This window comes from Pteropus vampyrus, unplaced genomic scaffold (assembly GCF_000151845.1).
Source record: "Pteropus vampyrus isolate Shadow unplaced genomic scaffold, Pvam_2.0 Scaffold276, whole genome shotgun sequence".
Classification (NCBI taxonomy): Eukaryota; Metazoa; Chordata; class Mammalia; order Chiroptera; family Pteropodidae; genus Pteropus; species Pteropus vampyrus.
The window spans coordinates 703,334-716,892 of NW_011889057.1; the positions used below are offsets into that span (position 1 = coordinate 703,334).

The window sequence follows — 13,559 nt, forward strand, 5'->3', positions numbered from 1 at the left end:
CCCGCGGAGAGGAAGGAGTCGAGGCGGCACCAATCAGCTTACAGCTTGGGGAAAGCGTGTCGAGGTGCGCAGTTGAGGAGAGCGAGCTCAAAGGTTCGGCTGCGCTCCTAATCCTCTTGCAAGAGGCGGGGAACCAAGCCGAGGGCGGGGCGGGAGGTGCTGGCCCCGGAGTTCCCTCTGGGGAACCGAAACCTTGACTCGAGCGACTAGAGAGAGCGGGGATTGAGACCCTAACCAGGTACGGACCCTGAGAGATCACACGGGGGTTGGGGGTGGAGGCGTGAGTTCCTGCCCCGGAAGGGCAGCAAGCTCTGGGGACAACGCCCCTGAAGGGTCAGCCTCTGTTTCCAAGTTGAAATAGGAACTGTTATCTGCTGCATCCTGGATCAACCCTCTTCTGTCCAGTCTAGCTCCCCAACCTTAATGTCCCCCTCCCAAAACTCCCCTGCAGCCTCCGAGACCTGGAATTTGGCTTTGTTGCATTGGTTCAGTGTCTTAGCCATCGCATTTACCCTCTAGTCTGTTTAAAAAAAAACACAGGTTTTTCAAATGTTTCCTTGCATTTGCCTGAAACTCCATAAGACTTGAACAGCAGTTTGTAATGCCTTCTTTTACTGTTTTTTTTTAATTCAATTTTATTATTAGTTTCAAGTACACAGTACATTGGTTAGACATTTATATAGTTTATAAAACGATCCCCCTAATTGCTCTTTCTCTCTTCTGGCTCTTGGTCTGTGTTTTTTATAAAAATAAAAATCAATGTCTAAGGTTAGATATGATTTATTATACTTATTTGTTATATTAAAAAGTATAAGACACAGAAAGGTGAAACTATTTGCCTAAAGTTACATACAAAATAAAGTTCATTTCAGAAAAGCTAATTGAACACAAAATATGTGCCTAAGAGAGTGAGGGATAACTGGAGAAGAATGTAGGTGTAATAGCCCTTAACCTCAAGTGTTTGCAGTCCATTTTGAAAAGACCACATTTGTTTCTTTCTTTGTTTTCATATTTAAACCGTGGGATTTACTTGCTGCCTTACTCTTTTAATACCAACCAATTAGTTCCTTAAGGACTGGAGCCTCGTCATTTGTTTTTTAAAAGCAATACAGACACATAGTTTAAAAAGTCAAGCACAACTAAAAGGGTTAAAATGAAAAATAAGAGCCCCTGCCCAATCTTTTCCTTCCCTTGTTCCTACCTCCTAGCGATAGAAAAGGCGGCTCATAATTATTCATACTGATGGAAAAGAATCTCTCCTACCCCAAACATTTTTCTTTGATTTCTAATAAAATCATATGACCTTTTTCAGACTACAGATGTGCATGTTTATTGTTTTCTGTTAGGTTCAGGCTGCAACGAGAGTAAGTTTACTTCCTAAGCAGACAGATGGCAGCGGTCAAGGCAGGTAGGGAGAAAGATTCTCTGCTCAGCCTACTTGGTGACAGGCAAAAACCAGTTTGGAGTGAAATTTCTGGGTCTCTCACAAAGTTGATAATCCACATGAAGAATCAGATATAGAAGGAGGTCATAAAAGTGTCACAACCTTAGAGACTGAGTGACCCCTTATACAGCATTTAAACATCTTCAAGAATGGAGCTCCTCTGTCATATATGGAGAGCAGTTTATTGGGTATACCTTATCTCCAAGGAGGTTTCAGTCCCTGATGAAGCTTTGGGGCCAATAGGGATTATGCTGAAGTAAATACTTAGTACCCACACTGACCTTTAAGTGCTCCAACATGAACTAATACAGACACAAATAAATTTATTGGGGGAGATAGATGAAATAAAAATGGTGGAAATATCGTTAATGTTTATTGAAGATGAATGATGGGTACATGGATGATCCTTGTACCCATCTATAAGTCTTCACTCTATTTTGGTGTGTTTGAAAATTGCCGTTAAAACAACAAAAAGGCCCACGTATTGGAGCTCTTACATAGTACTCCCCGGAAGACTGTGTATCAAACCAATACTATTGGTTACTTTTGGAGAAGAGGGGAAGGGACCAAGATTGGGAGTGGGGTCAATGTAGACACGCTCCCCCCTTTTTTTCTGTATCTTTTAAAAAAATCTGTATAATTAAAAAATGTTAAATTTGTAATCAACAATCATGAGACTGTGAATGATTTAGTCCACTAAAATTTCCAACTGGGAACCTGAATCCTTCAGACTCTAGTACCAAATGGCACAGTGGGAGATGCTGCAGAATCTTGACAGCCCATTTCAGGATCAGCTGCACCAGCTCTACACAAATAGCCTCCTGCCAGTGGACATTCGACAGTACTTGGCTGTTTGGATTGAAGACCAGAACTGGTGAGGCCCTCAAGAATTTGGGAAGGTGGGTGAGGAAAGTGGTTTCTTTCTTCTGAGCCCCTCCAGCATCTTGGAGACACCAAGGGCAGGAAGGGGTCGGAAAGCCTCAAGACAGTAGCAACCCTGCAGCAATACTAATCTTTGTCATTCATTGTCCCTAGGCAGGAAGCTGCACTGGGCAAGGATGATTCCCAGGCTAACATGCTATTCTTCCACTTCTTGGACCAATTGAAGTACGAGTGTGGCCGCTGCAGCCAGGACCCTGAATGCTTGTTGCTACAACACAACTTGCGAAAATTCTGTCGTGACATTCAGGTACTTGGAGGAGCTGGGAATAACAAAGTAGGTATAGGAGCTGAGTGTAGAGAAGTACAGTTTAGGGTATGGAACAGGATCTGAAGGTGCAAAAGGACAGGGGCAGATCTGGAGAAGGAAGGACAGAGTCTGGATTTAGGGAATCGCTAGCAGAGAGAAGGGTGGTGTTTATATGACCTGACTCTGTTGGGAAGAGGTTATGGTTTGGTGATCGATGGTAAAAGGAGAAAGGGCTAGGGACCCTGGAGGAGGGGCAAGTACTGGGGTCACTGGTGAGAAGGTTCATTGAAGGCAGTTGAATTCAATCAATCCTTTCTCTTTTCCTACTGTAGGCCTTTCCCCAGGGCCCTACCCAATTGGCTGAGATGATATTTAATCTCCTTCTGGAAGAAAAAAGAATTCTGATCCAGGCTCAGAGGGCTCAGTTGGTGAGAACAATTTGGTGGTGATATTTAAAATTCCTGGAATAGATAGGGACCATGGAAAGGACTCAGGAAATTTGCCTCAGAATAAGACCTTCCCCCTGACCTCTCCCCATAGACTGTGGTATAATTTCAGGCCTGGATTTCAGGGGTGAAAGGTCAGAGCTGAATATGTCCAGAGCTTCTTATTTCAGGAGCAAGGAGAGCCAGTCTTTGAAGTACCTGTGGAAAGCCAGCAGCCTGAGATTGAATCCCGGATCCTGGAATTAAGAGTTATGATGGAGGTTGGTAGATGTGGCAAGAGTCAGGATGGGCAGGACTTAGCCTGCCTCTTCTCACAGAAGCAGCCTCATCTGGGTCTCATCTCTACTGTAGAAGCTGGTGAAGTCCATCAGCCAACTGAAAGACCAGCAAGATGTCTTCTGCTTCCGATATAAGACCCACACCTTAGGTAGGAAGCACATCGAGGGTATGGGAGAAAGGTGCCCGCTGGAAGGCCAAGGGTGAAAGAGAGCAAAAGGGAAAAGCCCCAGTAAACAATAATCACCTTTGGCTACACCTTGCTGGCTACAGTCCTGCTGCCATGCAAAGCTAGAAATACCAGGGTATATTGGGGAGGTTGGGCTAGAGGTGTGGCTGAGGGACAGCTAGTGAATGTTGGAGGAGAGATTGGGAAACTACCTTAGCAGATTGAGTGGACTTCTGATTCAAGCATGACCATTCAGAATTTGCCTGAGGGCCCAGAGGTGCCTGTGCTTTGCTTGGTCCCCCTTCCTCTCCCTTCAGAATTCCCCCCTCCTGACTCTGATTGAGAAAGGCGAGGGGAAGGAGCCCTAGGTCTGAGCTCTTGTCTCACTCCTGCTCCTGCCATCCAGCGAGGACAGCTTCTTTGGACCCCCATCAGATCAGACAGCAGCAGCTTCTGCAGGAAACTCTCAATGAACTGGACAAAAGGAGAAAGGTGGGAGGCAGAGGACAGAGGGAGTGGGCAGCAGGGAACTGGGGAAAATGAGGGGTCTGGGAGCCCTGTCCTCTTAGCCTTGGCTTCTTTGTCCCTTTATTCCCATTTGGCTGGTAGTGGGTGATGGTGAGAGGTGCTCAGCACTCACTTCGTGTCTTTTCTAGGAGGTGCTGGATGCCTCCAAAGCACTGCTAGGCCGATTAACTACCCTAACCGAGCTACTGCTGCCTAAGTTGGAGGAGTGGAAAGTCCAACAGCAGAAAGCCTGCATTGGATCCCGTGAGGATGGAGGGTTGGAACTTTCCCAGCTAGAGAAGTGGTGAGAGGCACTTCCCTGCCCTCCTGCTCCCTCAGCCCTAGTCCTAGCCACTCTCCTGTGCTTTGTAAGTTGTAATGCCCTGTATATGGCAAGAGGTATTGCTCTTCTTAACCTCTGCTCCCCAGGATGATCCCACCTCCCTTATCTGACTGCAGCTCTTCATTCTCATTACCCAGAACTCTTCCTTTTTAATCACCTGAGAAACATGTTTTCTACTTTTTTGTGTGTGCAATGAATATAATGCAAAAGAAATTACTTATTACTTTATTACCCAGATGTAGCTACTGAATATTATTAAAAATTGAATCATACTGTTCATACTATCTTGAGACATGTGGGCTTGTTTGTTTGTTTGTTTGTTTGTTTAACTTAGCAGCATATTATAGTATTTACCCATGTTACTTTTAATGGCTACATCATAATTCTTTATATGAAGGTAACAATTTAGTTAATTAACTTTTATTTTGGACATTTGGTTTTTAATTTCTTGCTATTTTTTCCAGTAAACTTTTATTTTTATATTTATTGTGATGTAGAAAAAAAAGGAATGTGTCCTTCAACATACTTGAAAAATACCTACTGTTTTAAATATTTTCTCATGAGGAAATTCAGTATAATTTGAACTATTAAAAATAGGCCACAACTGTTCAGGTAAATTGAAAACAGGTGTATTGAGTTTCAGGTACAGAATCAGTATTTAAATTTTTAAAAAACTTCATAGCTACATCTTTACATTCCTAATTATTTCTGTAATGTAAGTTGCCAGAATTGATATTCCTGGGTTAAAGTATATATCTTTCCTTGCTAGTAGTGATGGTATTATTGTGTTGATTCTTTGTTTCATTGTTTTTAGTAGAAAGAGCAGTATTAGTTTTTCTGATTATTAATGTATACCAATTGAAAACTTCTTGGACAACTTGGAAGAGAAAAGAAAGTAAAAATCACCCATATGCATAATCCGATCATGCAGAAGTACCCACTGTTTATGCGTTTGCATACTTTTTCCAGATTTTCCCTATACGTATACACAAATACACACCTATTTTAAACAGAAGGCAAATCATATATCTGTACTATCTTGTAATTTTTTAATTTTTAATTAATATTTTTGGACATTTTTCATGTTAAATATTTGAGCCTGTATCGTTATTTTTAGTGGTTTCAAAGTATTTCATGATATGAATATGCCAAAATTTATATACTTAATATTAATTATTTCTAATTTTTCTATTACAAATAACAAAGCTATGAACTTCCTCATACATTTGTCTTTGTTCATTTGATTATTTCCTTAGGCTATATCTTAGAAATGGAATATTGTAAAATGTATGCACATTTTTTGGTGCTTTTAAAAATATCGTTTCAGCCTGCTATCCCATTCTTTTTGCTTACATGTGGTATATGATTGTTTTCCTGTCACCACATTGACTACTATTACAATTTTTTTAATAGAGACAGTTAAGTATAGAAGTCAGAAGTATAAATTGTGCAGTTAGACTGCCTGGGATTACATAGAACTTCATTCCTTATTAGTTTTATGACCTTGAGCAAGTCACTTTTCTGTGCCTCAGTTTTATCATCTGTAAAATGGGGATAATAATGGTACCTACCTCATAAGGTTGTTGAAAGGATTATATGTATTAATATGTATAAAGCACTTCAAATAGTACATAGCAAGCATCTTATGAAAGTTAGCTTTATTATGTTAATTAATCTTTTACCAGTTTTATATGTGAAAGTGGCTTAGAGTTTTACTTCTCTGTTATGAATCATGTTGAATAAGCAATACTTACTTCCTGGATTCTTTTTTTTTTTTTGGTCTCAATCCGTTTTTAACTCTCCACATAGTTCAAATGGAGCTCTTAGAATCTGGAGGCTCCAGGAAACTCATGGATTCTCTCTCCCTTGGATTCTATCACTCAGGTTCACAGATGGAGCAAAGCTATTGTTTCATCTACGGCAGCTGCTGAAGGAGCTGAAAGGATTGAGTCACCTGGTTAGCTATCACCATGACCCTCTGACCACAGGAGTGGACCTGCGGGAGGCTCAGGTTACAGAATTGCTACAGCGTCTGCTCCTCAGGTCTATAGGCCAGGGAGGAACTTCTAGGTAGGGCAGAGGGAGGAAACAAGGGGAGCCATTCTTATAGCTGCTGAGCTATATATTCTCTCTACATCTCTCTTCCCAGAGCCTTTGTGGTAGAAACCCAGCCCTGTATGCCTCAAACTCCCCATCGACCCCTCATCCTCAGGACTGGGAGCAAGTTCACTGTCCGAACAAGGTTGACATTTCAGAACTCATTCCTGCTTCCTTTTTCTAGCTCTGGCACAGTTCACCTTCTGGCTTTACAGATCTTCCCACTCTTGGCTGTTTCTTCTCTCTTTCCCCCTCAATCAACCTGTTTCTTCTAATCTTGTCCCTTATCTTTTTCAAATACCTGGTGTTATCCAGGAGATTGAGGTTGACCACTGTCTCTTATCTATCTCCCTTTTCCTCAGGCTGTTGGTGAGACTCCAGGAAGGCAATGAGACACTGACTGCAGAAGTCTTCATTGATAGGTAACTTGGAGCAGGTGAAGGATGGGACCAAGGAATGGCCAGTGGTTGGTAGGGCAGAGGAGACACCTTCTCTTCACAGCGAGGCCCTGGGGCTGTGTTCTTCCCCCTCTGTTCCTACCTCATAGAAATAATAACTCATCCCTTTCGTTGAGCATTTCCTGTGTGACACGCAGCTTGCCAAATACTCATTTAATTGTCTAGGCACCCCATGTGTTAGATATGATCAATGCACCAATCAGATGAGGAAACAAACTCAGAAAAATGATGTCTCTTGTGCAGGGCCACATAGCTAGTGAACTGCAGATTTGGGTCTAAACCCAAGTCTGTATGATCCCAAAGACCAAATTCTTAACTTCTACATTGTTTTTCTTCCCAATGATTTTTTTTTTTTTATATTTATTTTCAGGAATCCTCTTCAGTCACAAGGGTAGGTACCTGACAAGATGCTATAAACATTTGTGTACTGCATGAGCCATACAAGCACATGTGGCAGCCCTGATGGCACAAACTAGAGGGATGTTGATTTGAGTGGAGTATGGGCAGAGGGAGAAGGGGAGGTCTGAAACGAAGTGGAACTTTTATTGTTTTCCTGCTGAGTTTTTAGAATAACTCTGCTCCTGTCCTCATTATATCTTCTTTCTCCTGGAATAGCTTCCGGAAGTTCAATATTCTGACCTCAAACCGGAAAACTTTGACCCCTGAGAAAGGGCAGAGCCAGGGCTTAATTTGGGACTTCAGTTACCTGGTAAGAAGGGTAATTTAAGTTTCTAATCCAATGGAACAGGCTGGGGGAAGTCCTGAGGGTAAAATGGGCTCCTGGGACACTGGGGTCCCGCTGGTAGTCTCTCTTTTTCCCCTCAATTCACAGACTCTGTTGGAGCAACGTTCAGGTGGTTCAGGAAAGGGCAACAATAAGGTGAGGCCTGGACAGAGGATTGAGGGGTAGGAGAAATGTACCAAAGGGCCCTCTGATCACTGTGTCTTTGGCTGTCCCAGGGGCTGCTGGGTGTGACAGAGGAACTGCACATTATCAGCTTCACAGTCAAATACACCTACCAGGGTCTGAAGCAGGAACTGAAAGTGAGTAAAAATGGAGGGCAGGGAGAGATGAAGCAGATTTGGGAGAAGGCATAAGGAGGGATTAAACAGAAGCCTCTCAGGGTGAGGTATTATCCTTTGCCCCTACCAAATGTCTGCAGCTAGAATCAACACAGCCTCCTCTGTGATTCCTGTCTTCTCCCCAGACGGACACCCTCCCCGTGGTGATTATTTCTAACATGAACCAACTCTCAATTGCCTGGGCCTCAGTTCTCTGGTTCAATCTGCTCAGCTCAAACCCCCAGGTAGGAGCTGGGGCCAGCAGATGAAGGATGGTAAGTAGGGGTATGGAAGCTTGGTGTGAGGGTGCTAACTTCTGAGCCATCTGCCTTCCTCCCACCCCTGCAGAATCAGCAGTTCTTCTCTAGCCCCCCCAAAGCCCCCTGGAGCTTGCTGGGCCCTGCTCTCAGTTGGCAGTTCCTCTCCTACGTTGGTCGAGGTCTCGACCAGGACCAGCTTAATATGCTGAGGGACAAGCTGTTTGGTACAGACTTTCTTTTCTTTCAGCCCCAGCCCTCTGTCCTTTCCATCCCAGGACCTCTGGTCTGTCTCCTTCCATTATCTGAATTGTCTGTCTGCCCACAGAGCAGAAGTCTAAGAATGAGGATGCGTTGTTGTCCTGGGCTGACTTTACTAAGGTAACTCTGGGCCATTAGATTCCAGACCCTAGTCAAAACATGTGCCCCTCCCCCATCATTCTCACACAAGGAGCAACTCCACATCACATCTCTTCCTGCCTTTCCATTCCCCCTTCAGCGAGAGAGCCCCCCTGGAAAGCTACCATTCTGGACATGGCTGGACAAAATTCTGGACCTGGTACATGACCACCTGAAGGATCTCTGGAATGATGGGTACGGCCTTGGTCATTCTATCTCTCCCCACCTCACCCTGGCCCAGCTTCCCTTCTGGGCTTGAGAGTGTACTCTGTGCGCCCTCATGTGGCAAATAGAGCAAAAACTAGTGCAAGGTCACACCCCCTCACATTTTTTTATACCAATCGAACTATTAATTAATTAATTAATTTATTATGGTGGCATTGGTTAACAAAGTCTAATAAATTTCAAGTGTACAATTCAACAGTAAGTCTCATATATATTGCATTGTGTGTTCACTGCCCATAATTAGATTTCTGTCACCCTCACATTTGCAATACCAGTTGGAGCCGATATTCGTCAAGCATCTACTGTGTGTCCCAGAGCCTACTGAATACATTCATGAATGTAATCTCTCATATAATCCTTACGACCATACTCATTGGTGGGTGTTGCCATCCTCGTTTCAAGTGAGGAAGCTGAGGCTCAGAGAAGTTAACTTACCCATGGGACTCAGCTGGGATTTGAACCCAGTTGGGATTCTGACCCTAACCCTATGTTCTTTCTGTCACACTGCCTGCCCATCTGTACAGCACTTTGCCTTTTACAAGGTGCTTTTTATATATGTGACCTCACTGAATCTGCACACACATCTCTTCTAACCCTGGGAAGTGGATGTTGTTAGTAAAGTGAAGTGACTTGGCCACAGTAGAACAGTTTGCAAGCGGCAGAACCAGAGCCAGAACTTGGCACTTTCTCCCTATCCAGGGGAGCAGTGGGGGGCGGGGCAGGAAAGCAAGAGGGCCTCACAGCTGCTTTCTCTGCTCCAGACGCATCATGGGCTTTGTAAGCAGGAGCCAGGAGCGCCGGTTGCTGAAGAAGACCATCTCTGGCACCTTCCTACTGCGCTTCAGTGAAACATCGGAAGGGGGCATTACCTGCTCCTGGGTGGAACACCAGGATGATGGTCAGCTGCTCTGCTCTGCTGTTCCTACAGCCTCTCCTTTCTGTTCCTCTGCTTGCCCTTGATTTCCCTGGCTCTGTTCTGAATCCCTCTGCAGGTCTGGGGTTGGGCAGCCAGGGTGGGGAGCATTCAGGCCCAGCCTCTTCCCTCAAGCCTGCCTGTTCCTACATCCACTCTCCAGATAAGGTGCTCATCTACTCTGTGCAGCCCTTCACCAAGGAGGTGCTGCAGTCACTCCCGCTGACCAAAATCATCCGCCACTACCAGCTGCTCACTGAGGAGAACATACCGGAGAACCCACTGTGCTTCCTCTACCCCCGAATCCCCCGGGATGAGGCTTTTGGGTGCTACTATGAGGACAAAGGTGAAGGTCATTGACTTACTTCCCTGGGCGATTGCAGGGATTCTCAGGCATCTACAAACCCAACTCCTTCCTTCCAAACATGGGAAAACCAACATCCAGAGAAGTTAAGGGATTTGTCCATGGGACACTGCTAGTTAATTAGGAGATATGATCATAGGGACCATCTGCACCAGGGCACCCCTTGGGCTTTGTCTAATCCCCTGACCTTTTCGCCTTCTGCTTGTGTTCCCCACAGTTAATCTCCAAGAACGAAGGAAATATCTGAAACATAAGCTTATTGTGGTCTCTAACAGGTGAGCTATGAACTCTTCGGCCATTTTCCCTAGCACTTGTGACTGACATAGTGACGCGAACCTGCCCAATTCCAGGCTCTCTGGCCTTCTCTCCTACTGACCCACACTCTCCAGCCCTCTAGGGTTTTCCTGCTCTTCTAGTCTCTCACCTTTCTGTTTTCCTGCTGCCATCTTTAAGTTGTCTCCCCAGGGGTTCCCTGATAATAATAGTCATTGATGTTAATGGGCCTCTACTTGATGCCAGACATGGTACTAGATACTTTTAGAACATTTTTTTCATTTAATCCTATGAGAAGCCATCTAAATGGGTAATACTAACAGCTACATTTAATGAAAGTTTATTATGTACTATGCATTGGGCTAAAGCTTTGTGTTCATTTTCTCATTTATTGAATCTTCATAGCAGTCCCGTGAGGCAGACATTAATATTACTGTTTTCAGCTGAGGAAACTGAGGTTTAGCATAGTGAAGTGGTATGCCTAAGGTACATGGCTACTAAATGGTCCAGATCTGTCAGATTCCAAAGCCCTGCTTTTAACCATCCTACTGACTCTCAAGTATTAAGTATTGTTGTTCCCATTTACAGGTGATAAATCTGAGGCTCAGAGAGGTTAGGTAACTTGTTGAAGGTTACCTAGCTGGTAAATTATAGGATTCAAACTCTGGTGAGCCTAACTTTAAAGCCTGTGCTCTTAAGCCCTCTGCTCTTTTGCCTTAGACTAGAGAGGTAGCCTCCATTTGCTCCATCATTCTCCACTTTATCTTAACAGCTGAGCCCTGTCCCTTTGTCTATATTGGGATATCCAGACAGGTGGATGAGCTGCAACAACCGCTGGAACCTAATCTGGAGCCAGAAGCAGAGTCATTAGAGCTGTACCCGGGGCTGGCGCCAGAGCCAGAGCCAGGGCTAGGCCTGGAGTTAGAGCCACTGCTGAAGGCAGGGCTGGATTTGGGACCACCACTGGAGCGCATGCTGGAGCCCACACCAGGCACAGTATCACAAGGAATGTCAGAGCTGAACTTGGGACCAGAACTGAAGCTGGAGCCTATTTTAGGGCCTATTTCACAGCCGGTGCCAGAGCCGGATTTGCCTCACGATCTGGAACACTTGAACACTGAGGAGATGGAAAGTAAGTGATGAGGTGGGGCTGGGGAAAAGGGGATACATTCTCTTTTCCAGTTCCCCTCCCTCACCCATTACAGAAAATGCCCAAATCTAAGCTTCTCATTGGAGGGGAGGCTCATTTCCTCATGATTCCTTTTATTAGGAAATGTACACACCTCCCCCTGCCCCACTTATGTTCCCTCTCATGCCCTATCCAGGCCTCTGCGGCCATCCTCCCTCACTTTCCTTGCTTGGTTGGAAACTCCTTGCCTAAGATCAAGGCCTAATTTCTTTCTTTGGATTACCCAGTCTTCAGAAACAGTATGAATATTGAAGATATCATGCCAAATGGAGACCCACTCTTGGCTGACCAGAACACCGTGGATGAGGCCTATATCCTCCACCCAAGCCATTTCCACACAGAAGGACCCTTGATTCCTTCTGACTACTAGTAACTACATTTCTTCAGTTCTTTCCATGTCTTTTATCCCTCCGACCCCCCACATCGTGATGTTGCTCTCCAAGGATAGGAAATCAGGCATGTGCCCCTTCTAAGCTGGGTTAACCCTGTGATATGAGAGGTAAAAGCATAATATGGGTAAGGAAGGGGCACCAATGAATCAGAATAGATGTTGGTCATACGTCTAACTAGGATTTTGAAAGGTGCCTGCTGTGCTGGGAGGTGTAGAAGTTCTGGGAGCAGGCCAGGACAGTTAGGAGGTACTTAGAGGGCTTAGAGCAATTGCTTCTTTCCAGTATGAAAGGATTTCAGCATTTTAATAGCTGGTAAGACTAACCTGGTGCCTATTAGCATTTGTCTTTAGTGGGAAACGGACACATGATAGGGTTCCATTTATTTTCTGATTCCCTCATGTCTAGGATAACCTTTTTCTTTCTTCTTCTCCTCTCTCCTGACTCAAGTCCTAAAAACCTAAATTTCTTCTTTTCCTGCAGTGAGTGAGAGCTTTCTGCCTCACCCCCAATGTGAAGGTCCTCTCTGAGGAAGGTAGTAGGAGGTAGATGTCCTCTTTTTACCAGTCTCCTCCCTTGCCCCCCAAGCTGGCCACACTCATTCCTCCCCAGAAAAATGATCCTGCTAACCTAATGTGCCTGTGAAGCTTTGCACAATAACTTATTCTGCCTAGTCTCCACTTTCCCAATGCTTCAGAGACAAATCAATCCTAGAAACCAGAGATGGTAGGGTTGCTGGGAATTTAGAAATGGCTTTTTATAGTTATTGTATAGAATTTGGTGTTTTTACAGAGGAAAAGAAGCCCTGGGTCTTAGATACTTCTCTATTAAGATATCATTCCCTATCTTTTGTATAATATATTGTTTACCTCAAAAGAGGTTTCTATTCCTTGCGTGTAGACTTGGGCAAAGATCAAGTTTCTGGAACTTAGTACCTTGAGGGTTTATCATGGGATTCTGGACAACCTGACATCTTAGCCATTCCCAGGGAATCCCAGGACAACTGCTATTGCTCTACAGTGTGCTTCTAGTATAACTTGAGATATAAATGAAAGTGAGGCCCTGTACACGTGGCTGTTTCCTACCTGATATGTTAGAGTAACGGTCCTATTCAGAAAGAGGCCTTTCTGAGCATAAGTGGCTAATAAACTTTGTGCTGACCTGGAAGTGTTTCCTCTCTGAACTTCTCTGCTCACAAAGACAAATGTCCTTAGAGACACAAGCGGGCCACGTAGGATCGAGGTTAGCAAATCAAGTTTTCCACCCACCCCAGTATGCACTTTTTGTGATGTTTATTCTTACCCGGCTCTTTAGAGCAGCCTTTCCTGACCCTTAGATTCTTCTGGGGAGGCTATAAACTATATATGAATTGGGGGAAAGGCTGAGCAGTTATATAATTAGACCATTGTCACTCAGTTGGTGGCAAAGCCAAGCTATAAACCTGTGTCTGTCTGACTCTAAAGCCTATGCCTTTTTGATGTTGTGACAATGGAGAAAAGGAAGGGAAATAATCACTAATCCCTTAGGGTTCTCGTTCAACTGGGTAATCAAACTCCCTT

The 13,559-nt window shown here is 44.4% G+C and overlaps 1 protein-coding gene across 2 annotated transcripts; it reads left to right on the forward strand.

Moving 5' to 3' along the window:
* The first annotated feature begins 38 nt into the window (after nucleotides 1-38).
* Nucleotides 39-13,167, forward strand: STAT2 (signal transducer and activator of transcription 2). Of its 2 annotated transcripts, none has more exons than XM_023520700.1 (24): nucleotides 39-238; nucleotides 2,175-2,318; nucleotides 2,480-2,633; nucleotides 2,966-3,061; nucleotides 3,250-3,339; nucleotides 3,431-3,506; nucleotides 3,931-4,016; nucleotides 4,181-4,335; nucleotides 6,259-6,417; nucleotides 6,524-6,616; nucleotides 6,834-6,893; nucleotides 7,300-7,320; nucleotides 7,545-7,638; nucleotides 7,762-7,809; nucleotides 7,890-7,973; nucleotides 8,138-8,236; nucleotides 8,340-8,475; nucleotides 8,577-8,629; nucleotides 8,748-8,842; nucleotides 9,634-9,770; nucleotides 9,949-10,131; nucleotides 10,367-10,424; nucleotides 11,232-11,554; nucleotides 11,839-13,167. In XM_023520700.1, exons 2-24 carry the CDS (start codon nucleotides 2,188-2,190, stop codon nucleotides 11,979-11,981), a joined length of 2,574 nt encoding a protein of 857 aa, XP_023376468.1. In that variant the 5' UTR covers nucleotides 39-238; nucleotides 2,175-2,187; the 3' UTR covers nucleotides 11,982-13,167. The 2 variants fall into 2 exon arrangements, with proteins under 2 accessions (XP_023376468.1, XP_011373972.1); XM_011375670.2 differs by having other exon boundaries at nucleotides 3,431-3,496; nucleotides 3,927-4,016.
* The last annotated feature ends 392 nt before the right edge of the window (nucleotides 13,168-13,559 follow it).